At 45.3% G+C, this 27915-nt stretch overlaps 1 protein-coding gene across 1 annotated transcript in view; it reads left to right on the top strand.

The window, feature by feature from the left end:
* The window catches only part of SCARA5 (scavenger receptor class A member 5), a 130134-nt gene that overhangs the window by 19275 nt on the left and 82944 nt on the right, over nt 1-27915 (top strand). The window contains exon 3 of the mRNA XM_020877900.2: nt 10959-11087. Coding sequence (XP_020733559.2) covers nt 10959-11087 — 129 coding nt within the window. The remainder of the gene's footprint in view (nt 1-10958; nt 11088-27915) is intronic.

The raw sequence follows: 27915 nt of genomic DNA, 5'->3' as shown, positions 1-27915 counted from the left end.
TAAATGTGGAAATAGCTGAGCCCTGGCCTCCACGTTGCAAATACATCATCAGATGATTTATTTCCTCTGATGAGGTGCCAGGAGAGGAATTGGGAATCTTTTTGAGAGGGATTCCAGGGTCACTCCATTGAAGGAGCGTCCCTGGCCCCAATTTAGACTGAACCCTGAGCCCGCTGTTGTTTTATATATATATATATGTATGTATGTATAATTTATTTATTTTTGGCTGTGCTGAGCCTTCTTTGCTTCAAGGGCTTTTCTCTAGTTGCTGAGTGGGGGCTTCTCATTGAAGGGGCTTCTCTTGTTGCAGAGCGTGGACTCCAGGTGCTTGGGCTTCAGGAGTTACAGCTCCCAGGCTTACAGAACAGGCTCAGCGGCTGTGGTGCACAGGCTTAGTAGCTCTGTGGCTTGTGGGACCTTCCAGGATTGTAGATTAAACCCATGTCTCCTGCGTTGGCTGGTGGCTTCTTTACCACTGAGGTACCAGGGAACCCCAACCCTTACCTTCAGTCCCTTTGTTGTTTTGAGTCTCTTTGTGTTAACATAACCTTCCTTCCAACTCACGTACTGCCCATGTTGGATAAGAGTACAGGCATCTCCCCTGAGCCCCAGGACCTCCTTCTTTTCCTGGCCCCTCCCCTCCTCCTGGGCTGCGGTGACCAGCCAGCTCACCTTGACTGCCCTCCATCCCCTCCCATCTGGCTTTCTCTCTCCGTCCCTCAGCCCCAGCTGCAAAATTATATGCACATCAACCAGAGTCCCTTCCCACTGCTGAAAAATAAGCACACAAGCCCCTGATTATTCTCAAAATTTGAGTAACTTGAGAAATAGATAGGGCCGGAGAAAAATAACAAATATTGCAAGGAAGTTACAAAATATCTCTAGGAGTACTTGGAGAAACTGTCCTGGGTCATCATAACATCTAAATTGAATTAGCTCCACCATGCCTCCCTCTCCCTTTCTTAGAAATGGGATCCCATCTGATCACAGGGAATACTGTAGTTTCCTTTCTCTCTCGCCCTCACAGGGCTGTCTGCCTCGAAGACTCAGGTGTGTGGTCCCGTGGGGCAGTGGTGCTGGGTGCTCACCCGGACCCCACTGGTGGTGTGGGACCCTCCCAGGCTCAGGTCAGATGAAACTGCTCTGCCACGTCCTTGCCTCACACCCTCCTCTTCCCTTTATTAAGGGAAAGTAAACAGAGGTCCTTGTGAAAGCCAGAAAGCCGTGGCGGGTTCAAAGACAGAGGTCATTTGGGGCTCTCTATTACAATGAAGAATGTGGGTGATGAGTAACCAGAGTGAGAATGATGAAATCAGCCTTGGGTGGGTTTAACAAGATCCTTCGATGAAATGAGTGCCAAGGTCCCTCCCAGCCATAAAAACCTTATCTCCACCTGCTGTGTAGGAGCTGTGGGACGACAGAGAACAAAAAAGAAAAGGCTGTTTGTTGTGTGTGCATGTGCTCCGTCGCTTCATTCGGGTCCGACTCTGAGATTCATGGACGGCAGCCAGCCAGGCTCCTCTGTCCATGAGATTCTCCAGGCAAGAATACTGGAGTGGGCTGCTGTGCCCTCCTTCAGGGGGTCTTCCTGACCCAGGGATCGAACCTGTATCTCTTGCGTTGCAGGCAGGTTCTTTACCCACTGAGCCACCTGTTTGTTGTTGCTGAAACTCAAGTAGGTGTCAATTGAATAATTTCATTCTTTTTTTTTTTAATATTATTTAGACTCAGGTTCTTTGGAAAGAAGTTAGTACCCACTTTTTTTCTATTTTTTAAATTTAAATATATATTTTAAAAATTTTATAATGTTATGTTGGTTTCTGCCATACAATAATGCAAATAATACTCACTTTTGGTCAAATGCAATTTGTGAGTATTTTTTCAAATGGGAGGCAAATGAATTCAAAATAACTCCCCAAATGCCTTAAAATTATAGTTAAGAAATTGAAAAATCAGGGACTTCCCTAGTTCCAGTGGCTAAGACTTTGCCTTCCAATGCAGGGGGCATGTGTTCAATCCCTGGTTGGGGAAACCTAAGATCCCACATGCCCCACAGCCAAAAAACCAAAACATAAAACAGAAACAATATTGTAACAAATTCAATCAAGACTTAAAAAAATGGTCCACATTAAACAAAATCTTACAAGAGAAAAAAAGAAACGGAAAAATCAGTTTTGCAAAGGAAGGCTAAATTGATGCAGAGGCTGCCTCAGAATGCTCTCTCAGGCTCTCCGAACAAGTATGAAACAGAGGCAGGCTTTGAATTGGCCTGCTCAGAGCCCCACACCCATGCTTGTACCCTTGGGGGTGTCAGGAACCCTCACCTGCCTAATGCAATACGTCCTCCAGGAAACAAAGGCCCTGTGGTTCCGGGGTTCCCACTGACATCGGGGGATCATCTCCAGACTCTTCCTCAGCTCAACTGTTTGGGGCTTAGTAGTTTTCAGATAAATTTTCCTTTTCTGTTCTTTAACCTTTGCTCCTAACCACCTCCCCACCCTCATTAGACAGTATTTTAGCAAAAGCTCTTTAGGGTGTCCTCTTATTCCCTTGCTTAAAAGAAATGCTTCACAATTTTAACCTCAGGGGATAAAAAACGGTTTTAGACAACCCCCTTTTGGGTGTGTCCTTTTAAAGAGACATCAAAGTTTTAAAATGAAGCTCTGATAATAGTGAGACTTCACTGATTTTCCAAAAAGATGTCTTCATCTTGTTTTGATAATGAAAAATGCCTTACTCCAGAACTGGGTACCTGTTGCCATAGATATGTGATTTCATCATTGAATTGGAATCAGGACATCCAGGGGTACAGCTCAGGCTTCTAGATGTCTAAGAAGAGCCACGCCTGATGATGCTACTCAGCTAGGATTAAGTGTCAATTCAGTTCCAATGAATTTCTCCCACAATTCACCTCTATAAGCACTAAGTAGCCATTCCAAATCATGGGTGAATAAGGAAAGCCAAGATTTTATTTTTTGGGACCAACATCTTGCTCAAAAAATATGTTTTGCAGCCAACAAAAATGTGTCAACTATTTGCATATGGTAACTTTAAGAGCCAGTCTTTGCACCAAAAATAAATGGATTACACATGTCTTTGTTCTTGCAAAGAAACTTATTGTGATGGTTCTGCTGTGTGCTGGTTGATGGGTAGGGAGATGAATGAGTCTCAGGAGACCTTTGGAAGACAGAGATGGAAATCAACAATTGTGAATAATGAGATTAGTACCAAAGATAAGGGCAAGGTTCTGACATGGTTATTTCAGTGGCACTTAATCTTCAACATTCTACCTTCTGGATTATTATCTTGAACATACAAAAAAGTTTTGTTAGGCTTCTCCATAAGAGAAATCTTCTGTGAAGTGCATCAACATTTTTTCCCCTGCAACTTTCACTGAACTGTGATTTGATTACTTTTACTAACATCAGTGATTCTCAGAATGTGACTATATGCAAGACAGAGGTATTCAAAGTGGTCTATGAGTGTGAACTTGCTGTTTTAATAATTAGATATTTAATGGAATAAAACTCATTTACTTATTCCATTATTATTCCATTAATAATAGTGTAATAGGAAGACACTAATTTTTCCACTTATGAAGATGATAGAAAATTCCTTTCTTACATAAATTTAAGTTTAAAAAAAGTGGAGTGAGAGCTTCCCTAGTGGTCCAGTGGTTAAGAATCCATCTTGCAATGCAAAGGTCACTGGTTCGACCCCTGATCAGAAAGATCTCACATGCCCCAGAGCAGCTAAGCCCACGAGTCATAACTACTGAATCCAGTGTGTCTGGAGCCTGTGCTCCGAAACAAGAAAGGCCACTGCATTGAGAAGCCTGCACACCACAACAGAGTAGCCCCCATCCGCTGCAACTAGAGAAAGCCTCCATGCTGCAACAGAGACTCAACAGCCAATAAATAAATTTTTTAAAATGGGGCTTCCCTGGTGGCTCAGGTGGTAAAGAATCTGCCTGTAATTCGGGAGACCCAGGTTTGATCCCTGGGTTGGGAAGATCCCCTGAAGAAGGGAATGGCAACCCATTCCAGTATTCTTGCCTGGGAAACCCCATGGACAGAGGAGCCTGGCAGGATACAGTGCATGGGGTCGCAAAGAGTCAGACACGACTGAGTGACTAACACACACACACAATAGAGAAAGAAAATCATAGCCCAGGAATACTCAGCTCTGGCAATGTTGTGCAGGCTTCATGCGGATGGGGTGTGTAGAGATTGAGAAACCGTCCACTGACTGCTTCCAGCCATTCATCAGGAAGCATGACTCCCCACTGAGATAAACAACATCTCCCAGCCTGGCATGCAGAACCCATTCTGCAAGCCTCTTGGTACTTATTTTTGAGTTGCCCTTTGCTCTTTTGAAGCCACGGCCTTCTTTAAGGCTCTTGAGCCTCCTTCTCTTGGCTTCTTGATCTCCTGAGATGACACCCTCCTTTCTGGAGGCCATTGAGAGGTGAAAAACCTTTCCCTTGATTCTCCTAGACCCTGGAAGAGATTTTGCTTTGTTTTGGTGGCACCCTTCTCTCTCTTGATCTGGTTTTGTGTGTGACCAAACAACTATATTTAATAACTAACAGCTTTGTCTGGTACGTTCCTCAGAACTGCTCGCATATGGAGGAAGAAAGTTTTCTTCTTAAAGTCATAAGCTCAGCCGTTCAGTCATGTCCGACTGTTTGTGACCCCATGAACCATAGCCCACAAGGCTCCACTGTCCATGGGATTCTCCAGGCAAGAATACTATTTCCAGGTTGCTATTTCCTGCTCCAGGGGATCTTCTGACCCAGGGATCGAACCCTCTTCTCCTGCGTCACCTGCCTTGGCAGGTAGATTCTGGGAATCCCCTATCCCTGTCTGCTATCAACCTACATCTTAACGCCATAGTTTTCGAATTTATAATAGCTACAAATAAGACGATCAAGCTTGAGCGAAAGAGTAAATTTCAGCCCATCTACAAAGGCCTGGGCTTCAAAGCCTTGCTGAGTTACTGCCTCCTCCAGGCAGACCCTGGGATGAGCTGCTGACACAGAAAGAATCATTGTCTCTGCAGTACCACACTTGGCTTGTGCCTTGTCACCCCCACTATACTACTTCATTCCACCTCTGTAATAGTTATCTGTTTATACATCTTCTTCCCCTCAGATGTGAGCATCTGAAAGGCAGTGATCGTATCTTTATCTCTCATTCAACACATGTTTTCTGAATGCCTACTGTATGCCAGCACTTGTTTAAGAACTGAAAAGTTGGACATAAATAATGCTGACAAAATCTTTCCCTCAAGCAGCTTGCTGTCTTTGTGTTTCCCACTGTCTATCATAGTGTATTAGTTATCTACTGCTGCAGAACAAATTACCCCAAACCTTAGCAGCTTAAAACAACAAAAATTTCTTGTCTCACCCTGTTTCTGAGAAAGCCATGGAGGTGAAAGGACATCTAAGATTTTTTTTTTTCAGATTCAAAATGTTGCTCAGAAATATGTGTGTATACATATTTATAATCCCATATATTTAATTTATATATGTATAATCTTATCTGGCAGAAGTCTGGGAGTGACTTAGCTGGGTTTTTCTGGCTCTGGGTCTCTCGTGAGATTGCTGTCAAGATCTCAGCCAGAGTGCAGTCATCTGATGTCTTGATCTGGCTGGAGAACCTACTTCCAGACTCACTCACGTGGCTGTTGGCTGAAGGCCTCAGTTCCTCAGCATGCAGCCTCTCCATAGTGTGTTCATGACATAGAGGCTGGCTTCCCCCCAAATGAATATTCCAAGAGAGATAAAGAGCAAGCAAGGAGGGAACAGCAGTGTCTTTTGTCTCATCTCGGAAGTGACACGCTATCACTCATGCCATATTCTGTTGGTCACACAAACCAATCCCTGTAGAGTGCAGAAAGAGACTATGCAAAGGGGTGGGATCCTCTGGAGCCATCTTGAAAGATGGCTGCCACAGTAGGACAGTGGATGCTTAGTAACAGTCTGTTAGAGTTTCTACTGTTCATGGGTTTTCTCAAGGCAAGAATACTGGAGTGGTTTGCCATTCCCTCCTCCAGTGAACCACGTTCTGTCAGATACAAAGAGCCAACTCATTGGAAAAGACCCTGATGCTGGGAAAGATTGAGGGCAGGAGGAAAAGGGATCAATGGAGGATGACATGGTTGGATGGCATCACTGACTCAGCGGACATGAATTTGAGCAAACTATCTCAGTTGGTAAAGAATCCACCTACAATGCAGGAGACCCTGGTTTGATTCCTGGGTTGGGAAGATCCACTGGAGAAGGGATAGGCTGCCCACTCCAGTATTCTTGGGCTTCCCTTGTGACTCAGCTGGTAAAGAATCTGCCTGCAATGTGGGAGACCTGTGTTCAATCCCTGGGTTGGGAAGATCCCCTGGAGAAAGGAAAGGCTACCCACTCCAGTATTCTGGCCTGGAGAATTCCATGGACTATACTCTATGGCGTCGCAAAGAGTCAGACACAACTGAGCAATGTTCACTTTTCTTTTTCTGGGAGATAGTGAAGGACAGGGAAGCCTGTCATTCTGCAGTCCATGGCATCACAGAGTTGGACACAACTTAGTGACTGAACAACAACAGAGCTTTTATCTCATCAATTCATAAGTCAAAACCTTTACTTTTGTTTAGTAGACTAATTTTTAGAGCAGTTTTAGGTTTACAGTAAAATAAAGTGGAAACTACAGAGAGTTCCCACATGCCCTCTGCCCCACACATGCACAGCCCCCCTTAGAATCAACATCCCCAACTAGGGAGGTACACCTGTCACAACTGATGAAGCTACATTGACATCATTATCATCCAAAGTCCATGGTTTACGTTAGGGTTCCCTCTTGCTCCTCTGCATTCTGTGGGTTTAGACAAATTTGCAATGTTTTAGACAAGTGTGCAATGAAATGCATCCATCATTATAGTATCATACAGAGTGGTTTTACTGCCCTAGAAGTTGATCCCTGGGTTGGAAAGATCCCCTGGAGGAGGGCATGGAAACCCACTCTAGTATTCTTGCCTGGAGAATTGCATGGACAGAGGAGCCTGGCAGGCTACATACAGTCCACGGGGTTGCAAAGAGTCAGACATGACTGAAGTGACTTTGCACGCATGCACACATTTACTAATAGGCACTTCAGTTTTCTCCATATCTTTTCATGGCTTGATGGCTCATTTCTTTTACTTTTTTAAAAAGTCAAATAAATGACCATATTACTCATTGCATGGTTTTGGAGCATTTTCAATCTTCCACTAAACTTAAATAATTTGAATGGTTTACTCAGTTAACATGCTGCTGCTGTACCACATTAAAAAAACTAATAAATGTGTTTTGGGCAGACTTAGTAACTCATCGTTACCCTATATTGTCTTCTTTCTTTCCGTTACAATCATATTTGCTAGCCATCTTGCCAGAATCATTCAGTGGAGTTCTGCTTGTTTAACCATTGGTGGAAAATCTCTGTTTGAAACCATTGTTATGTTCTGTTTAGAACAGATGTTTGTGTAATTTACAAAGTAATATTTTGTTAAAAGGACTGAGTTGTCTCAGAGGAAGTTCTGTATCCTGTGTGTTTGTGGACAAAGGGACCTGTCGCCAGTGGCACTTATTAGACAGAAGCCTCAGGTAGAGGAGAAGGGAGCTACTCTTTTTGTTTTTTTAAATAAAAAAAAGTTCTTTTGACCAGGCCATGCACCATACGGGATCTTAATTCCCTGACCAGACATCAAACCTGTGCCCCCTGCAGTGGAAGTGTGGAGTCTCAACCATTGGACCACCAGGGAATTCTCTCCACTCTTTTTTTTTTGATGGGAAAAAATTAGAACTGTATCATTGCAGTTTGACCCACTCTCAAACAATGAGCGAGAAACAAACATGCAACAACAAAACAAGATGCAAGTCAGTAGTCTTCTTGGCTGTGTGATTTTCCTCCCCTTATTCTGCCAACATTGAAAGTCAGCACAGACTTGACAATCAAGGGATGATGTTCTAATTAGTGGGAGTAAAAGAAAAGAAGCTTTGGCCTCTTAACACATTGGTTTAGGAAAATGTTTTCATCCCTAGAGGAAGGAAGAGGTCCCGATTATTTTGTTTTCCTCCTCAAGCTGAAAAATTTCAAACTGAATGGCAATTAGCCCTAACCCATCCCTTTACAAATCATGAAGTAGCCTCACTAGTCAATCCATGACTCTGTATTGTTTGTATTTAATCCTTTACTGTATTAATGCTCAACTTACACAATGGACTTCCTCAAGTTCAGGCAAGGTATAATGGAGTGTTGTGCTTTAGTAAAAAAGTTGCGTGCAAAAAAAATTATATCAACATCTTTTTTAAGAGAATAGATTTACATACAATTGTCCGGTGAAACTGGAATGGTTAACAGAATATGGTTAAACTTAATTAAACCTTCAAGAGAAATAGGAGGGGGTCAAACAAAGCCAACGAATGGAGAAGCCCAAGATGAATTTGGGATAAATGTAAGGATCATGGCGTTTCAGCCTGGGTATCTGCTGGTCCCTCCCGATAGCTAGGCTGCTATCCTTCTCATCATCATCTCAAGAGGAAACAGGTCTTAGAGCAGGAGAGCTGATACTAATATTTAGGGACTTCCCTGGCAGTTCAGTGGTTAAGACTGCACCTTCCAATGCAAGGGCTGTGGGTTCAATCCCTGGTCTGGAAGCTAAGATCCCACATGCCTTTGTACCAAGAAACCAAAACATAAACAACAGATGCAATATTGCAACAAATTCACTGAAGGCTTTAAATTTTTAAAAAAATATTTGTGCAATACATGATGCTATGCCTACCACTCAGGCTCCTAAGGGAAATGAACTTTTGTCCACTGAGTTGCAACTGGCCAGCCAGCTGTTCTCATGAGAAACAAACAAAAAAGACAAAATGCTGCAAGAAGCTTGCATATTTAGGAGCAAAACAGGTTATAGATCATACTGTGTGGGAAGAGATAGAACATTCTGGAAAAGAAGATTTAGGATACATTAGAAAGATGTATGTTGCACAAGACTTAGTGGAAAATCAGGTTAACTCTTCAAAACTTGCTAACATTTGGGGGTTGATGAGAATGGTAATTGAATTTGTATTTCTCTACAACTTGTTCCAAGTTGTACCCGATGTTTTATGGAAATATTATGTAAGAGTTCTACTTAGCTGTTTTAGCAACAGTATCTTCAATAAAATAGAATAAATGAGTGGGAAAATGTTCCTCACTGAACAATACCTCTGGTGAGCGACGGCAATGCTACATGATAGGTAATAAGGAGCATCCGAAGCCCCTCCCTGATGAACCCCAAGGTACCAAGGATCACAAACATCACAACATCTTTTTTTTTTAATTTAAAAAAAAATTGGATATCTTTTGGCTGTGCCGCATGGCATGTGGGATCCTAGTTCCCTGACCAGGGATTGAACCTGTGTTCCCTGCCTTGGAAGCATGGAGTCTTCAACCACTGGACCTCTAGGAAGTCCTATCACAGCATCTCTACAAATGTGTTTTGAATACCAATTATTTCAACATCTGTTGTCAACCTCTCCTGGCTCCCACATCTGCCTCCCTGTGCAGTGAACAGTTCTCCAGTTGGCAATACTCTCCCTTGCAGGGGGTGGAGATTGAACATAATATGTGCACATTATGGAAAAAAAAGCCCTCCATCATTTCTTATCTGCCATACCAGGAGTCAGGGAAGGATGGCATCTCTTCCTCTTCACTGTCTGTAACCGAATAGGTGGAGATGGTTGAGCTTGCTGGCCTCTGTTGCAGTCATCTGAAGGAGATTGAAGAAGAATTCTAGTGGAAAGATGACCTGGAGTCAGGACCTGGCGTCCTCACCCCAGCGTCTGTCCCTTACATTTGACAACCTTTATCTATTAACTGAAGGGGTTGAACTAGACAATCCATGAGGTCCATTGTGCTCAGACACTCAGTCGTGTCTGACTCTTTGAAGCTCCCTGGGCTGTAGCCAGCCAGGCTCCTCTGTCCATGGGATATTTCAGGCAAGAATACCAGAGTGGGGTGCCATTTCCTCCTCCAGGGGATCATCCCGACCCAAGGATCGAACCCGCGTCTTTTGCATCTCCGGAGTTGGCAGGTGTCTTCTTTACCACTAGTGCCACCTGGGAAGCCCCAAGGTCCAATGGAACGCTGGTATTTTGCTGTTCCATTTTGACCAGGACATGGTGAGCCTTGAATAGTTTCACAGGATGAAGTGCTGTACTATGTTTTCCTGTAAATCTAAACCCAAGGTTGTAAACTGGTGGTCAGCTCAGCCGTATAAATGTGTTTTATTTTTGTTTACACTCCATAGTGGTTTTTTCTTTCCTTTGTCTTTTTTTCCCCCCTAATTAGTTGTCAACCCATAAAAAATGGAGATTTCTCTAAATCATTTCTGGCTTGTCTTGAAGTTTTTGGATCTGTCAACACCTGGCCCTCGTTCTGACATAGCAACCGCTTCCAGATGGGGCATGCGCTGGTGGGTTCCCCAGGCCCGCCTGGTCCACCTCCCTTCCCTGCCACTGTTAGAAGCTGGAGTTTGCAACCTCTTTTTAAAATTCTCTCCATCTCCTCCTGATCATGTGGGACAATAGCATTTTGTAAAAGGCAGCCTATCCTAGCTCTCTCTGATTCTGGCACTGGCTCCAGGAGGGTGGGTTTGTGTGGCCATGTGAGCTGTTGGCATGCTTTCTGGCTCGTTCATGAGCACAGAGGTTAGGAGGAGAGAGGGAAGCTGAAAAGCTTATCAAGTTCTGAGATGCTCCCTACCATTCCACCTGCATTACCGATGTGCAGAAGGTGTGAGTGGTGGTGGTGGGGGAGGGGTGGGGGAGGCTGCCACATGAACATCCACATGCATCAGGGAGAGATGAGATCAAAAGAGCAAAAATGGCTTTGGGAATTTTCAAATGTCCTTTCCCCTCTTCTTCCTACCCTTATTGTTAGGTCCATGCCACAAAGGGCGAACAGGTGGCTGCTGTACCCAGCTGGGCTCCCTGTCAGCCCTGAAGCATGCAGTCCTCGGGCTTTACCTGCTGGTCTTCCTGGTTCTCGTGGGCATCTTCATCTTAGCAGGTAAGAGCATCCTTTGCTACCCTGGCCTTTAAGGAAGTGAGCAGGAGGTGAGAGTAGATGGGAAATGGGGAGCGGGAGCCTCTGCTCTTCATTCCCACAGTCAGGAGCCCAAACACCGCCCTTGTTACCATGGAAACCACAAAGGAGGAAGCTGGCTGGTCTTTCCCACCAGGCATGATCCTGACCAGCATTGTTCATGTCATGTAGGATGAGTTGGCAGGGGCTGTGTGAGGGTGGGAAATCTCGAAGTCCTCGAGCAGAGACCTAGCCACTCTAAGAGGCTTCTGCCTTGTCCTGACTCATCGTGTTGACACTGTGCATTACACTGGACCTCCCTGGAGCTTTGTGCTGTGGTTTGTACTGAGCAGGCTGGTTCCCCTGTCCTGGGATATGATGGAAATAGTTACGAGACACTTCACTGCTGAAGTTAATCAGGGTTGTGGTCAATCTGCTGCTCCTCTGTGATTCCTGGGGGTGGGATGAATTTGCCCCAGGTCAGCCAGGCTCTTCTCCCCAGTTTCTGCTTATGGAATAGGCTGGTGATGGTCTGGATTTTGGACCACGTTCTCTAACCAGGAAGAAGCAGAGCTCATGGACTCAGGAAGGGATCAAGTGGAGGATCCCATGCTTTGAGCAGCCCAGCTCACACACAGGTCATCCCACTGTGATGGAGATGGTGGTCTCTCCTGACTCCCACCCAGAGGGAGGGATGCTCAATTCCCACCTATCTCTATGAGATATGTAAGGCTTGACAAAGTGAGGCCAAGGCATCAGCTCATTTCAGCATCATTCATCTTACGTGAGTGCCTACTTTGTGTCAGATTCCATGCTAGGATCAGAGACACTGATAAATAAGACCCAGGGGCTCCCCTCCAGGAGTTCCCAGTCTAGGGGACAAGGCAGGAGCACAGAAGCAGGGTCCTGTCTCATGGAAGAATGCGACAGGGACTATGATGGCGCCTGTGAAGTTGACACACAAGTGCTGTGGTGATCCAGTGGAGTTGCAGACAGAGGAAGTGAGGGTGTTGCGTGGAGATCCTGGTGGGGAGTGTGTGGGGGGTTAGTCAAGGAAAGTCTTCTGACAACCCAGAGCTGACTTGGAGTGCTGAGTGGAGTCCTTGACGTAACTCTTAATTCGTGCCCTTAACTCTGGGGCAGGAAGAGTTATCTGCAAGGGGTCACCCTTGCAGATGACCCTTCAGGAGTGATCCCTGGTCTTGTGTCACCTTCTGTCAAGGAGCCTAATCACTTGGACCCTGTGCTGGGATATTCAGTACTGCCTTTGCCCTCAGATTTCCACACTCAGAGCAGAGGGTATCACTAGGGGTGGTATCTATCTCATCAACCATCAACTTTGACCTGGGGGGAGCAGCCAAGAGCAACAATGAAAGAAACTTATGATTCATCCCAGGGACCAAGAGATGATGTCCAGCCAAAAGATTTTTTTTCTTTTTGCACATGTTTTTGGGCTTCTCAGTTAGAGATTGGGATCTGGGTTTTGTGGGCTTGGCAGCCATGACCATAACAAATTTCCAGAATTTTTGGAAAGTGTTTTAGCGCAACAGGAAAGCTGGGCTATGGTGTTAGAACTACTCGGCTGAATGAGAATTTTTAGGTAATGGAAGAGGGTCTGGAGGTGAGAGCCAAGCTGGTGGGGACCCTGGGGCAGTTCCCTGGAAGGCCTGGGAGGCCTGGAAGGGCATCATCTCTTGGGCAGAGAAGGGTTGCTGGGGAAGGAAGATTCCCTTCTTGTGTCTGACAGGCTGCCAGGTGGGAAAGGGTGGGCATAGTTCTGTGTGGTCTCAGAGGGTAGAACTAAGTGAATGGGTGGATTTTGTAACGAGACAAATTCCCATTCAAAACAGAGGAGGGTTTCTAACCTGACGGGCTACCCAGCTCGAGAGTTTCTTTCTTTTTTTTTTTCTCCTGGCTTGGAAGTTGAATGGGATGACCATTCTGGAAAGGGAGGTGGCACATGATTTCCTAATCTCATGGAAAGGTTGCCTTGCTTCCTTAGTTATTCCATGTGGAAACCTGGGGAGGATTTTGATCATCGTAATTACCTTTGAACCTGAAGTTCATGAGTACCAGATTGCCTGTGGGGGATGAAGATTTAGAGGGTGTACTGGAACTGATCTGATGAAGCAGAGTGTTGGACTTTATCTCTTGGCTCTGTAGCCTGGCCACTGTCACCTTCCCAGGTTCTTCTCTGGAAAATCATGTGGGCCTCTGCATGGGTTTCCCAGGTGCTCAGTGGTAAAGAATTTGCCTGCCAAGCAGAAGACTCAAGTTCAATGCCTGGATGGGGAAGATCCCCTGGAGAAGGAAATGGCAACCTCTTGCCTGGGAAATTCCATGGACATCCCAGGGGGTCTCAAAAGAGTTGGACACAACAACTAATCAACAACAGCCAATAAAGGACTACCGTCCCCAGCTGCCTCTCCCTTGGAGAGGGGACTTAGGAATGTGATGGATAAGCCTGCAGTTCTTCAAAGGGGCTCTGCCTGAGCTTAGGTAGGAAGTTTCTTCCAATTGCCCTGATTGGAGACCTCCAGGGATGCTCCTTTTAAATCCCAAGGTGATGGGGAGATTTATGGTTCAGAGTAAACCAGAGCTAACCTGGCCTTCTGGTAGATGTCCTGCTGGGGCTGCTCCCTCTTTGGGGACAGAATGTGTTCTCCAGTGCCCTGCAGAAGTCACCTGGCACAGAATGGGCTGTGGACTGAATCGTGTCCCTTCCAAAATGTATATATGAAGCTCTAACCCCTAGTGTGATGGTATTTGGACGGTGGGGCTCTAGGGAGCTAATTAGGTCATGAGGATGGGGCTCTCATGATGGGATTGGTGACCATATAGGACAAGAGGAGAGAGATACAGAAAGAGAAAGACAGAGATCTCTGCCAAGTGGGGACAAGGAGACAGGGCCCTCTGAAGCCAGTAACAGAGCTCTCACCAACAACCAAATCTGCCTGTGGTTTTCTTTGGTTGCCCTGGGTCTTTGTTGCTGCATGAGGTCTTTCTCTAGTTGCGGTGTGTGGGCTTCTCCTTGCATTGTAGAGCATGGACTTTAAGGACACGCAGGCTCAGCAGTTGCAGTTTGTGGGCTCTAGAGCATGGGCTCAGTAGTTGTGGCGTGCGAGCTTAGCCGCTCCGTAGAATGTGGAATCTTTCCAGACCATGTAAAACTAGTGTCCCCTGCATTGGCAGTCAAATTCTTAGCCACTGGGCCACCAAGGAAATCCTGCCTACACTTTGATCTTGGACTTCCCAGGCTCCACAACTGTGACAAATGAATGTCTGTTGTTTAAATCACTGGGATAGCCTATGGTATTTTGTTATGGCAGCCCTAAGCTAACTAAGACAAGAGGAGTTCTGTTTGAACCAGTCTTAGGCTTCAAAACCTCCTCATTACACAAAGCTTATACATCTGACAACTGGATGCTAAAATCGTCCACTGCAGTAAGTGCCATCTCGGAACACCTGATGGATAATATCTGATTGTAGAACAAATGCTTGTTCTTACTTCAATATTAAAAAATTAAAATCTCGTTACATAAATTATTACTCTTTTTTTTAAAGGTTTTTCCAATGTGGACCATTTTCAAAGTCTTCACTGAATTTGTTACAATATTGTTCTGTTTCATGTTTTGATTTTTTGGCCATGAGGCATGTGGGATCTTAGTAGCCCAACCAGGGATCGAACCCGCACCCCCTGGATTGGAAAGCAAAGTCTTAACTAACCACTGGACTGCTAGGGAAGTCCCTATAAAACAGTAATCTTATAAAACTTCTCATGGGCTTCTCTCAAGTTCTTGGTTTATCCAAGTATTAAAAATAAAAGGCAAATACTGTACCTGTGTTTATGCAACATCTCAGCATCCCCTCTCAGAAGGTTAATCCAGCCATTACCCAAATTTTGTTTTCAATTGAGCTTTCTACCCAATCTACCTAACTATCCATCCCCCTCCCTGCCAGCATCCTCTTGGGAGCTTTCCTCTGATACTCCCACACCATCACTGGGTTCTATGCCCACGGGATTCCATCATTTCCCAAGGAACCAACATCAGTCCATTCTTCCCAAATTCCTCGAAGTCTTTCTATGTCTTCAACTCATTTTATTACCTGGACTGGTGGTTCCCTATTGTTTCCATTCTGTTCTGGGTTCATGTTTTAGACAGTACAGACTACCAGGCTTTAAGTTCATGAACAAGAGAATTGAGATTAGATGGTCATGTGGTCAGAAAGTCCTCCGTTTAGCACTTTAGGGAAGATGTCCCCTGTGATGGAGTTCAAGAGTTAGAGGAGGTTCACCCTTATCCATGACTGTGGTGAGACCGCGCTGTGATGATAAAGGGTGGTCATCAGGACCTATGTCTTCTTACCCTTGTCCGTCATGGCTTCACTGAGAAATCTGAATTCCCATCATGGCAATGATACAGCAGAAAGCGGAACATCTGGGGATCTAGTTTGGTGGAAAGAGGGAGCGTTACAACAATGCAGACTGCAGAACTGTACCAGCAAGAGCTCCTGGTGAAATATGGGCTCCTCTCATGCCTTAATTTAATCCTTTCTTAACAGCAGAAGTCAGTTATTGCCATCAACAGCCTCAGGAAGTGCTTCACTTGCACACGAGTGCTTAGTGAGTGCAGGACAAGAGAGTCAGCCCTGGTGTCTTAGTCTGTTCAGGCTGCCCTGACATACTCCCACAGACCAGATGGTCTAAAAAATAAGCATTATGGCGGGGCAGGGGGGATAGGCAGGGAAGGAGACGGTGAGAAGGATTGAGAAAGTAGCTCTGAACCATATGCATTATGATGTGTGAAACTATTAGGATGGTGCAAAAGTAATTTCGGCTTTGCATTGTTGAACTTTGCCACTTGATATTGGAACACATTCTTAAATAAATGTGGTTCTGTTATTCAAAAAAGAAGAAAAAAAGAACAAATTAAACCCAAAGTAAGGAGCAAAATTAAACAAACAAACAAACATTAATTTCTCACAGTCCTGGAGGCTGGGTAGTCTGAGTTCAGGGTGCTGGCATTCTGTCTAATGAGAGCTCACTTCTGGTTAATGGCTGTCTTCTTGCTGTACCCTCATGTGGAGGAAAGAGCAAGGAATTTCTCCGGGGCCTCTTTTATAAAGGCACTAATCCCATCCAGAGGACCCCACCCTCGTGACTCAATTATCTCCCCAAGGCCCCACCTCCTTGATGGTAATACCTTCACTTGGGGGTTAGGATTTCAACATATGAATTTGGGAGGAACACAAACACTTGTCTATAGCTGGGGAATAAAAGATGTAATTTTTGCTCTGGGAGGATTTAAAAACATAACACACACATGCATTAGAATAGTATGATGTGGTAGCTCATGCTCATGCCAAATTCTGCAAAGGAGAGCTTGGTTCTGGAGAGCTGGAGGGTTGGGACAGCGTCAGCTTGAGAGAGCTGAACACCAGCTAATCCAAATGTTGTTTTAAATGAGCTCTCCATTTCTTTTTAACTTTTTATATTGGAGTATAGCCAATTAACAGGGCTTCCTTGGTGGCCCAGTATAAAGAATCTGCCTGTCAATGCAGGAGACGTGGGTTTGATCCCTGGGTTGGGAAGATCCCCTGCAGAAGGCAACGGCAAGTCACTCAAGTATTCTTGCTTGGGAAATCCATGGACAGAGGAGCCTAGCAGGCTATAGTCCCTAGTGACTAAACACTAATAGCCAACTAACAATGCTGTGATAGCTTCAGGTGGTCAGCAAAGGGACTCAGCTGTACATAAACATGTGTCCTTTCTCCCTGGAATTCCCCTCCCATCCATGCTGCCACATGACATTGAGCAGAGTTCCCTTTGCTATACAGTATAGGGCCTTGCTGGTTATCCATTTTAAATACAGCAGTGTGTACATGTACGTCCTAAGCTCCCTAACTATCCCTTCCTTACAGCCTTTCCACCCAACCCACTGCAAGCCTAAGTTCCTTCTCAAAGTCTGTGTGTTTCCGTTTTGTAAATAAGTTCATTTGTATCATTTCTTTTTAGACTGCGCATATGGAGGACATGATATTTCTCCTTCTTTATCTGACTTACTTCCGTCAGTATGACCGTCTCTAGGTTCATCCATGTTGCTGTAAATGGCATTATTTCATTCTTTTTTTTAAAAATGTTTTAGTTATTTATTTGACTGTGCCGGGTCTTCATTGCTGCACAGATTTTTCTCTAGTGATGGAGAGTAGTGACTACTCTTTAATTGTGGTGCCCACGCTTCTCAATGCAGTGGCTTCTCTTGTTGCAGAGCAGGAGGGGCTCTAGGGCCTGAGGGCTTCAGTTGTTGTGGCTCACGGGCTCTAGAGCACAGGGTTAATAGTTGTGATGCACGACCTTAGTGCTTTGTGGCACGTGGGATCTCCTGGACCAGGGATCTAACCCATATCCCCTGCACTGGCAGGTGGATTCTTTACCACTGAGCCACCAGGGAAGCCCTATTTCATTCTTTTTTAATGGCTGAGTGATATTCCATTGTATTTATGTGCCACGTCTTCTTTATAGATTCCTCTGTCAATGGAAATTTAGGCAGCTTCCATGACTTGGCTTTTGTAAACAGTGCTGCAATGAACATTGGGTTGCACCTCTTTTTAGATCACTTTGTTTCAAGCAAGTCTGTCCCTGACTTCGCAATCAGAGAACAGTGTGCTCAGAGCCCATATCCCTTAATACCACAGATGAATGATACCATCATGTGTCTTGGAATTTTAAGTGCGATGCCCTCAACCTTCCCTGGGACACTGGCAGAAATAGCATGTGCAGTGCCATCCTGAGCTTACTGGGAGGCTGGCCTTGAGGACTGTGTTGTTCTGTCATGTAATGACCATGAAGAGGACCTGTAGAGAGAGTTTTCTGTCTTAGTCTCAGAAGGAGAAGTACTTATCCTGAGGAATGAGTTTGTTTTCATCTGAAGCAGGCTGAGGATCTTAAAGTAATTAAAATCACTTTCAGGGAAGTAGTTAATGCAAACTGAGAGCTGCTATCATCCCCTTGTAGGATGTGTGAATTTGTAGGCAATTAAAATGGGAACCTGGAGACCTTTTTGGTCCACCCACAGCAAGTGTATTGACTTCCCGGAAAGTGTTTTTTCTGCTAGTCTCATTTTTGCTTTCATTTAGCGTCTCTAACCTGTTCTTCCTTTATATTGTTCTCATCTCCTGTTATTTAAGAGTATTTTATGTATCCTCATGAACTGCTTTAATCCTTTTTTGGAACAAGGTAGGGTGTTATGCCCAGTTTTGTCTTTTAAAGATAGACTTCCCTGGTGGTCCAGTGGTTAATACTCTATATTTCCAATCCAGAGGGTGCAGGTCTGATCCCTGATTGGGGAACTAAGATCCCACATGCGGTGAAGTGCTGCCAAAAGAAAAAAGTAATGATCTTACCTACTATATTCAATGCTGCAAGTGCATGTTGTCTTAAATATGTGAATGAATGAATGACAGACACAAGGTAACTTGGAGGGGATCTTATTTGTGCAAAAAAAGATGGTTTTTCCATTTTAGCCAAAAATCTAAAGGCCATGGTAAATCTGGGGTTACTGTCTAAGACCCTGGCTCATGGAAGAAGTAGGTATATAGGTATGTTATATTCAGATACACACTTCATGGTATCTACTGTATTGGCATTACAGCCTTCAGGAAGAATATTAGGATAGACAGGGTCATGCAGTACTTTATTCTGGCTAATGGCATGGACTCTGAAGCCAGCGTGTCTGGGTTTGAATCTCCCGTTCTCTGTTACCAGCTATGTTGCCCAAGGACCTGAACTTTCTCTACCTGAGTTTCTTCATCTGAAAATGAGAGAAATAATTATACCTGCCTCATTGGGTTGTTCAGTTCAGTCGCTCAGTTGTGTCCGACTCTTTGCGACCCCATGGAGTACAGGATGCTAGACTTCCCTGTCTATCACCAACTCCCAGAGCTTACTCAAACTCATGTCCGTCCAGTCAGTGATGCCACCCAACGAACTCACCCTCTGTCGTCCCCTTCTCCTCCTGCCTTCAATCTTTCCCAGCATCAGGGTCTTTTCCAATGACTCAGTTCTTCAAAGTATTAGAGTTTCAGCCTCAGTATCAGTCCTTCCAGTGAATATTTAGGATTGATATCCTTTAGGATGGACTGGTTGTATCTCCTTGCAGTCCAAAGGATTCTTAAGAGTCTTCTCCAACACCACAGTTCAAAAGCATCAATTCTTCAGTGCTCAGCTTTCTTTATAGTCCAACTCTCACATCCATACATGACTACTGGAAAAACCATGGTTTGACTAGATGGACCTTTGTTGGCAAAGTAATGTCTCTGCTTTTTAATATGCTGTTTAGGTTGGTCATAGCTTTTCTTCCAAGGAGCAAGCGTCTTTTAATTTCATGGCTGCAGTCACCATCTGCAGTGACTTTGGAGCCCAAAAATTAAAGTCTGTCACTGTTTCCGTTGTTTCCCCATCTGTTTGCCATGAAGTGATGGGACCGTGATCTTAGTTTTTTGAATGTTCATTTTTAAGTCAACTTTTTCATTCTCCTTTTTCACTGTCATCAAGAGGCTCTGTAGTTCTTCCCTGCTTTCTGCCATAAGGGTGGTGTCATCTGTGTATCTGAGGTTATTGATATTTCTCCTGGTAATCTTGATTCCAGCTTGTGCTTCATCCAGCCCCGCGTTTCTCATGATGTACTCTGCATAGAAGTTAAATAAGCAGGGTGACAATATACAGCCTTGATATACTCCTTTCTCAATTTGGAACCAGTCTGTTGTTCCATGTTCAGTTCTGTTGCTTCTTGACATGCATACAGTTTTCCCAGGAGGCAGGTCAAGTGGTCTGCTATGCCCATCTCTTGAAGAATTTTCCACAGTTTGTTGTGATCACACAGTCAAAGGGTTTGGTGTAGTCAATAAAGCTGAAGTAGATGTTTTTCTGGAACTCTCTTGCTTTTTCCAACCGATGTGGCAATTTAATCTCTGGTTCTTCTGCCTTTTCTAAATCTGGCTTGAGCATCTGGAAGTTCACATTTCATGTACTAATGAAGCCTGGCTTGGAGAATTTTGAGCATTACTTTGCTAGCGTGTGAGATGAGTGCAGTTGTGTGGTAGTTTGAAATTCTTTGGCATTGCCTTTTTTGGGATTGGAATGGGTGGTTATGAGAGTTAAATAAGCTAATGTATATCTAAAGCATTTAGAAAAGTGCCTGGCACACACCAAAAATGATAAAAGTAGGGGGAAAGGGGTGGGATGAACTGGGAGACTGGGACTCATACATATACACTATTGATAACTGTGCATAAAATCAATAAGCAGTGAGAACCTACTGCACAGCTCAGGGAACTCTACTCAGTGCTTTGTGGTGACCTCAATGGGAAGGAAATCCAAAAAAGGGGATGTATCTGTACATATAGCTGATCCAAGAAACTGACGCAACATTGCAAAGCAACTACACTCCGATAAAGAAAACACAATAAAATAGTAGCTATTATTATTGTTATTATAGTAATACTACCCTTGGTGGCTCAGATGGTAAAGAATCTGCCCGCAATGCAGGAGACACAGGAGATGCAGATTCGATCCCCGGGTCAGGAAGATCCCCTGGAGAAGGGAATGGTAACCCACTCCAGTGTTCTTTCCTGGAGAATCCCATGGACCGAGGAGCCTGGTGGGTTGTCTATGAGGTTGCAAAGAGTCAGGAATGACTGAGCGACTAACACACAACAATACACGGTGTTACCACTACTAGCAGTATTACTACTCTTGCCTTTCTTGGTTTTCTTTGGAGTCAGTTAAGCTTGATAATATAAACTGAGAGTCAGAAAAACTTGGGTTTAGCCCCATTTCCTCCACTAACACCCTATAATCGTGGGAAAAAATCACTTTGCCATCTGAACCTTTGTACACTCATTTATAAAATGAGCAGGTTGGACTAGATCAATGTTTCTCAAACTTTGACCATTACCTGCATTAACAAATACACTTCACATGACAAGTAGTTCACACATATATTCATAACTGAAATAATCTTAAATGTGTGGTGAATACTAATGACTTTCTATTCTGTTTATTTAGCAAAAAATGATCACAACCCATATGTTTTTTTTATGGTCCACAAATGGGGTACAAACCTAAATCTGAAAAACAGTGGGCTAAATGAGAGTTCTGTTGTTTTATATGTCTTTCAAATATTCTATGACAAGAGTTATATTCTCTTCAATATAAGGACTTCCCTGATGCCTCAAAGTAAAGAATCCACCTGCAAGGCAAGAGATGCAGGAGATGTGGGTTTGATCCCTAGGTCAGTAAGATACCCTGGAAGAGGATATGGCAGCCCACTCCAGTATTCTTACCTGGGAAATCCCATGGACAGAGGAACCTGGCAGGTTACAGCCCATGGGGTCGCAAAGAGTGGGACGTGACTGAGCACTTCAGTATATGGATTTTGAGAGAAAATTTCTGAGTTCAAGTCCAGGCTGTGCCTCTGAATGTATCTACAATCTTAAGGCAAATCATTTAAACTCTCAAATCCTCAATTTCCTCTTTTATCAAATAGGATAACAATGGTACCTCCCGGCTAGGACTGTTGTGAAGATGAAATTAATTCATGCATGAAAACTCTTAGTGCTCGGTATATGGAAAGTGATCAATAAATATTAGATATGATTTTGGCTTTACTATCATTATCATCATTATCGGAACAAGCAGAGGGATGTTGCTGTCAGAGGATTAGAAACCTCTTCATTTTGCCTGTGCACCCAGTGGCTTTGTGTACAAACAGAGGGAACTAGGTGTGCCCCGAGCCGTGGGAGGCGATGTGCTCAGAGCCCACACGGTTTCAATAAACTCACTGGGGTAGGAAGCCTGGAGACCATGAGGGACCCTGGACTTGCAAAGGCAACGATGGGGTCAGGATGCCAAGGAACAGAACAGTGTCTCCAGCAGCGCGGGTGAGCCAGCTCTGCGGTGCCACTTGAGAGATGAGCCTTGGAAGGGATCTCGGGGGGATGCCTTGAACACCCCCCCTCCCAGGGCAGGAACCTCCCTCCTGACTTCCAGACGGAGGAGGCAGTGTGCTCTTACAGAAAAGCAGCCACGGACAGAGCCACCGCAGCGCCTGCTCTTACGGACAGGAGCCACAATCCTAGTCACCCTCGACTGTCCCACACTCGCTGTTTCTCATTTCTCTGGCAGGAACAATTCACAATGAGGCTTTTCCCTCATCCTCATGATTATTCTTCAGTGAGTTGAAAACACCGGGCTCTGCAAGCCTCATTCCTTCAACAGTCATTCGTGAAATCTGGTTTGCAGATCTCTGAGAGATTCTCTGGTTTTGCCACATTGTAAGTTACAGTTTATGTGCCTGCTGCTCCCCTTCTAGGACTTCCCAGGTAGTGGTAGTGGTAAATAACCCACCTGCCAATGCAGGAGACATAAGATACATGGATTTGATCCCTGGCGTGGGAAGATCCCCTGGAGAAGGGAATAGCAACTCACTCCAGTATTTTTGCTTGGAGAATCCCATGGACAGAGGAGCCTGGTGGGCTACCATCCATGGGGTCGCGAAGAGTCAGACATGACTGAAGTGACTGAACATCATCTTGAGCATCCCCTTCTAGTCCAAAAGAAAGCTCTTTCATGATAAGGCACTGTGTCTTGTTTGTCTTTGCATTCCCAGTGCCTAATGTAATACCCTGCACATATAGTAGGTGCTCATTTAATGTGTGGCCTATGAACACCTCAATATAATGGCCATCCTCCCAACATGTGTGCATGCTCAGTTGTTCAGTTGTGTCTGACTCTTTGAGACCCCATGGACTGTAACCCACCAGGCTCCTCTGTCCATGGGATTTCCCAGGCAAGAATACTGGAGGGGGTTGTTATTTCCTTCTCCAGGGATTGAACTCGTGTTTCTTGTGTTTCCTGCACTGGTAGGTGGATTCTTTACCACTAATGCCACCTGGGAATACCACAGGTTTTAGTGGTAAACAGAATTAGACATGGGGCTGCTGGTGTGGTCTGGCCAGGATGGGGTGTGCTGGGCTGTGACCAACATTGCTTTTGTTTTGGCCATACCACATGGCATGTGGGATCTTAGTTCCTTGACCAGGGATTGAACCTGTGCCCCTTGTGGTGGAAGCTCAGAATCCTAACCCCTGGACTGCCAGGGAATTCCCAGATCACCTTTGATCTGGACCCTCCGTGTATGCTGATGTAGCCTAACTTTGCATGAACCTTCCTGGCAGTGACTCACTGTAACACACACCACCACCTCCAAATGATGGAGCGCTGGGCAGCCATGAATAATCAGGTCCTCTGCCCACCCACCCCAAGCCCAGATTTCTCTAAAAAGAAGCACTGCCTCGTGAGGGCTCCTCCATCCCACATCAGTACAACTGGCTTTGGGTGGCTTTGTTGTTGCCTTTACTTAAATGCAGATCTTGTTCGTGATCCCAGCTCAGTGTCATCACGCTGCTCTCTGCCAACTATCGGAGCCTGTTGGGTGAGTTTGAATCCGGAGTCAGACGTCTGTCACTGAGCCTTGCCTTTCAGCACTGTGTCATCAGTCATTTCTGGGCCAGCATCCCAAGCCGCTCCCCTCCCCACAGCCTGCCGCCACGTGGATGGCTCCCAGCAAGACAGGACCCAAGGCATGTCAGCCCAGGCGCACGAGCTGCTGTCCCGTGAGGTGAGGCAGGGAACAACTCACAGACCCCCACCAACTTTCAGCCTTGAACCTCAACCTTCCCCTCCTGCGAGACCACCATTCTCCTGCATCCCACCTTGAGCTTCCCACCTTCTCACGCCATCAGGGCTCCCCCAGAAGTACTCCAGCCTCACCTTAGCTCCAGGGCAGAAGGATAAAAAGGAGGAAGAGATTTGACATCCTACAGCTCCACACAAGATTCCACTGGATGGGGGAACTTTATGTCTCTCAGACTCTGATGGAGGCTAACCATCCCTGAGATGAGAAAAGTGGTCCCCCGGGAAGGTCACCTACAAATTTGACAATATGCTCTCTCTGTCTTTAGTCAAATTGTTACAATAATTAGATGGGACAGGGCAGAGGACCCGTCTCAGCTACATCCCCTAGAATGCTTCCTCTAGATGAAGTGCCAAATCCAGCCACTGCCTGTTTTTGTCAATAAAGTTTTATTGGCACACAGTTACACCCATTAATTTATGTCTTGTCTACACATGCTTTTATGCTACCAGGGCAGAGTTGAATGGTTATTTCAGAGACCAGGAATTTCCCCGATCGCTCAGCAGGAGACACAGGTTCAATACGTGGGTTGGAAAGATCCCCTGGAGAAGGAAATGACAACCATTCCGGTCTTTTGTCTGGGAAATCCCATGGACAGAGGACCCCAGTGGGCTACAGTCGATGGGGTTACAAGAGTCAGGCACGACTGAGCCCAGCAACAGCAGAGACTAGATTGTCTGCAGAGCTAAAATGCTTACTCCCTGGCCCTTTACAAAAGTTTGCCGACCCCTCCCTGGGCTTGTCCTGACCACTAGCAAACCTTTCATCTTTCGCTTCTGGGTTGTGCTTCATGGTTTTCAAAGAATTTTCACATATGCAATGTCATCTAATCCTTCAAACAATTGAAAAGTGAAAGTGAAGTTGCTCAGTCGTGTCCGACTCCTTGTGACCCCGTGGACTGTAGACTACCAGGCTCCTCCATCCATGGGATTCTCCAGGAAGATCCCACAAGCCACAGGGTGTGGCCAAAAACCAACTAACCAACCAAAACAAAACAAAACAAAAATCTCCTATCAACTGTACCACACTCCAGCCCTCATTTCACATGGTTCTGGAGAAGACTCCTGAGAGTCCCTTGGAAAGCAAGGAGATCAAACCAGTCAGTCCTAAAGGAAATCATCCCTGAATATTCATTGGAAGGACTGAAACTCCAGTATTTTGGTCATCTGATGAGAACAGCTGACTCAGTGAAAAAGTCCTTGATGCTGGGAAAGATTGAAGACAGAAGGAGAAGAGGGCATCAGAGGATGAGATGACTGGATGACATCACTGCTGCAATGGACATGAACTTGGGCAAACTTCAGGAAATGGTGAAGGACAGAGAGGCCTGGCGTGCTGCAGTCCATGGGGTCCCAAAGAGTCAGACACGACTGGGCGACTGAACAACAATAACAATACAGAAAGTATTGAGAGAAACTTGTCGATTGTTTTGATTTCTCTCCCACAAGCCAGGATTGGAGGAAACTTTAGAGGCACTGTAACACAGCATCCAGGTCTTGCTAAGAAAAGAGCTTTCTTATGTAAGCAAATAAGCTTGCTTGAGTAAGGCTATTGCTTCCTTCTGTAGCTTTTAACCCCCTCCCCATGGCTCAGCATTTGCACCTGTGAAACCTACCTTTCTTCTGCTTTCTGGTTCTATCTTCTGCTGCACATGCCCTGAGTTATCACAAAGATCTCATCACTAACTGATGACTATGAGAGCGATCTGGGATTGAACCTGAGCCAGTAGCTCTTCTTCTCTGCACTTTTGGAGAGAAGTTATAAACTCTGGGAATTTTAGGCATTATGCCTCATCTGCCCCTGCCCAGAGGCTTGGAGCCCTCTGGCATCAAATCCAAAACAACAAACGCTTGTTCAGTGCCAACAGCATGTCTGAGCACTGTGTTAGACACAGCAAGATGTCAAGAGGAATGAGGAGAGGCCCCGGCCATAAAGATTGTACCAACTGGAAGAGCAGATGTGCACAGATAAACTGTGAAACACAGCATAGAGCAAAGAACAAAAGTTTTGGAAACAGGCAAACCTGAGTTCAAATATCAGTTGATCACTTATGAGTTGTGATCTCGGAAAATTATTTAAACCTCATTTTAGAAAACATTAAATTGGGGATAATAATGATCACTTGACTGCAGGCATGGAATTAAAAGACAGTTGCTCCTTAGAAGAAAAGCTATGACCAACCTAAAGAGCCTATTAAAAAGCAGAGACATTACTTTGCCAACAAAGATCCGTATAGTCAAAGCTGTGGTTTTTTCCAGTAGTCATGTATGGGTGTATATGGATGTGAAATGTGGACCTAAAAGAAGGCTGAACGCAGAATTGATGCTTTTGAACTGTGGTGTTGGAGAAGACTCTTCAGAGTCTCTTGGACTGCAAGGAGATCAAACCAGTCAATCCCAAAGGAAATCGGTCCTGAATATTCATTGGAAGGACTGATGCTGAAGATAAAACTCCAATACTTTGGCCACCCGATGTGAAGAACTGACTCATTGGAAAAGACCCTGATGCTGGGAAAGACTGAAGGCAGGAGGAGAAGGGGACGACAGAGGATGAGATGGTTGGAGGGCATCACTGACTCAATGAGTCTGAGCAAGCTCCAGGAGATGTTGAAGGATAAGGAAGCCTGGTGCACTGCAGTCCATGGGGTTGCAAAGAGTCGGAGGAGACTGAGCGACTAAAGAAAAACCAGTGTTATGAGGATTCAGTGAAATAACACATAAAGTGTCTTGCATGATTGATCTTGGTTTAGGGGCTCCCTGCTATCGTCTCTAAAAAGTCCCTCAGAGCTGGGAGACTGAGTTTTTTGGCCCCAGCTGTCCTTCCAGCTGAGCAGCCCAGCATGGTCTGATGGCTGGCAGGCATCTCTGCTCCTTTGTGAGATCTTTTCGAGAGCAAACCAGAGGATGCAAGGAATTGGGCCAGTGTGTGCGCTCAGCCACTCAGTCGTGTATGACTTTCTGAGACTCCATGGACTGTAACCCGCCAGGCTCCTCTGTCCATGGGATTTCCCTAGGCAAGAATCCTGGAGTGGGTTGCCATTTCTTCCTCCAAGCGATCTTCCCAACCCAGGGATCAAACCCCTATCTCCTGCACTGACAGGCAGGTTCTTGCCCACTGAACCACCTGGGAAGCCTGTAACTAGGGCAGAGGGTGGGGTCTGGCCCCTTTGTGCGTTCTTGGCTCACCTTGCTGGGGTAGTCTCATTCCACAGCCTCCCCTCCTCGGAAAGTGCCTTAAGAGAGGCAGGTTGGGCTCCGCTCCAGCTTCGGGCACGTGGGTGGCCTCTCCCAGTGGTCCCTCACCACACTCCTCTCTGATGAGAGCATCACTCAGGGCTCAGCTGTCCTCCCGGGGCTACCTGGAGGCAACTCTCCTTTTTCAAGATCCCCTGTCTACGTGGGGTCTTTGGAATCTCCACCCCAACTTAGCACCTGCATGAACATGGAGGAGGGCAGCGAAGGTGTCCGAAGTGGCTTCTAGGAGGCGATGGTGCCAGTTCCAAGGGCGGAGAAGTCGGGAATCCTTCAGAGTCCTGGCCATGCTGAGTCACCCTGGGAAGGATTCCTTCTACAAAGTGCTTTGTTTCTCTTTCTTGCCGTCGTCAATGACGACGGGGTCTGGCCCGTTGTCCTCGGACTAACAGACTAACATTTCAGCATGTTATCTGCCAGAGTTTTGGAAAAAACACGTCTTTCTGGGAGGAGTGGGGGAAAGGCGTCTCTGTTTTTTTTTTTACCAATTAACACCTGTCTCCTGGCCATTAGCAGCCCTGGAGCCTGAATAAACAAGCAGATTGCCTCGGGGAAATCAATGCCCTTTCAGGATCTATAAAAGCAGTGAGTACCCTTTGGCTCCGAAATCTACTGCTTGACTCAGTGCAATGATTTCAAAGGAAAACGGCAGGTGTCCAGAAGTCCTAGTATGTTATTCAGCATCACTCAAAACTAGAGAAAGCTTGAACGTCCAACCTTAAGGATTGTTTCGCTAAAGGACCGTAAATCAACACAAAGGAATAGTACACAGCCATTCCGAATGATAACTATGAAGCAACACGGAGA

This window comes from Odocoileus virginianus, chromosome 18, assembly GCF_023699985.2.
Source record: "Odocoileus virginianus isolate 20LAN1187 ecotype Illinois chromosome 18, Ovbor_1.2, whole genome shotgun sequence".
Taxonomy (NCBI): domain Eukaryota; kingdom Metazoa; phylum Chordata; class Mammalia; order Artiodactyla; family Cervidae; genus Odocoileus; species Odocoileus virginianus.
This window is presented reverse-complemented; position numbering and strand designations above follow the sequence as displayed.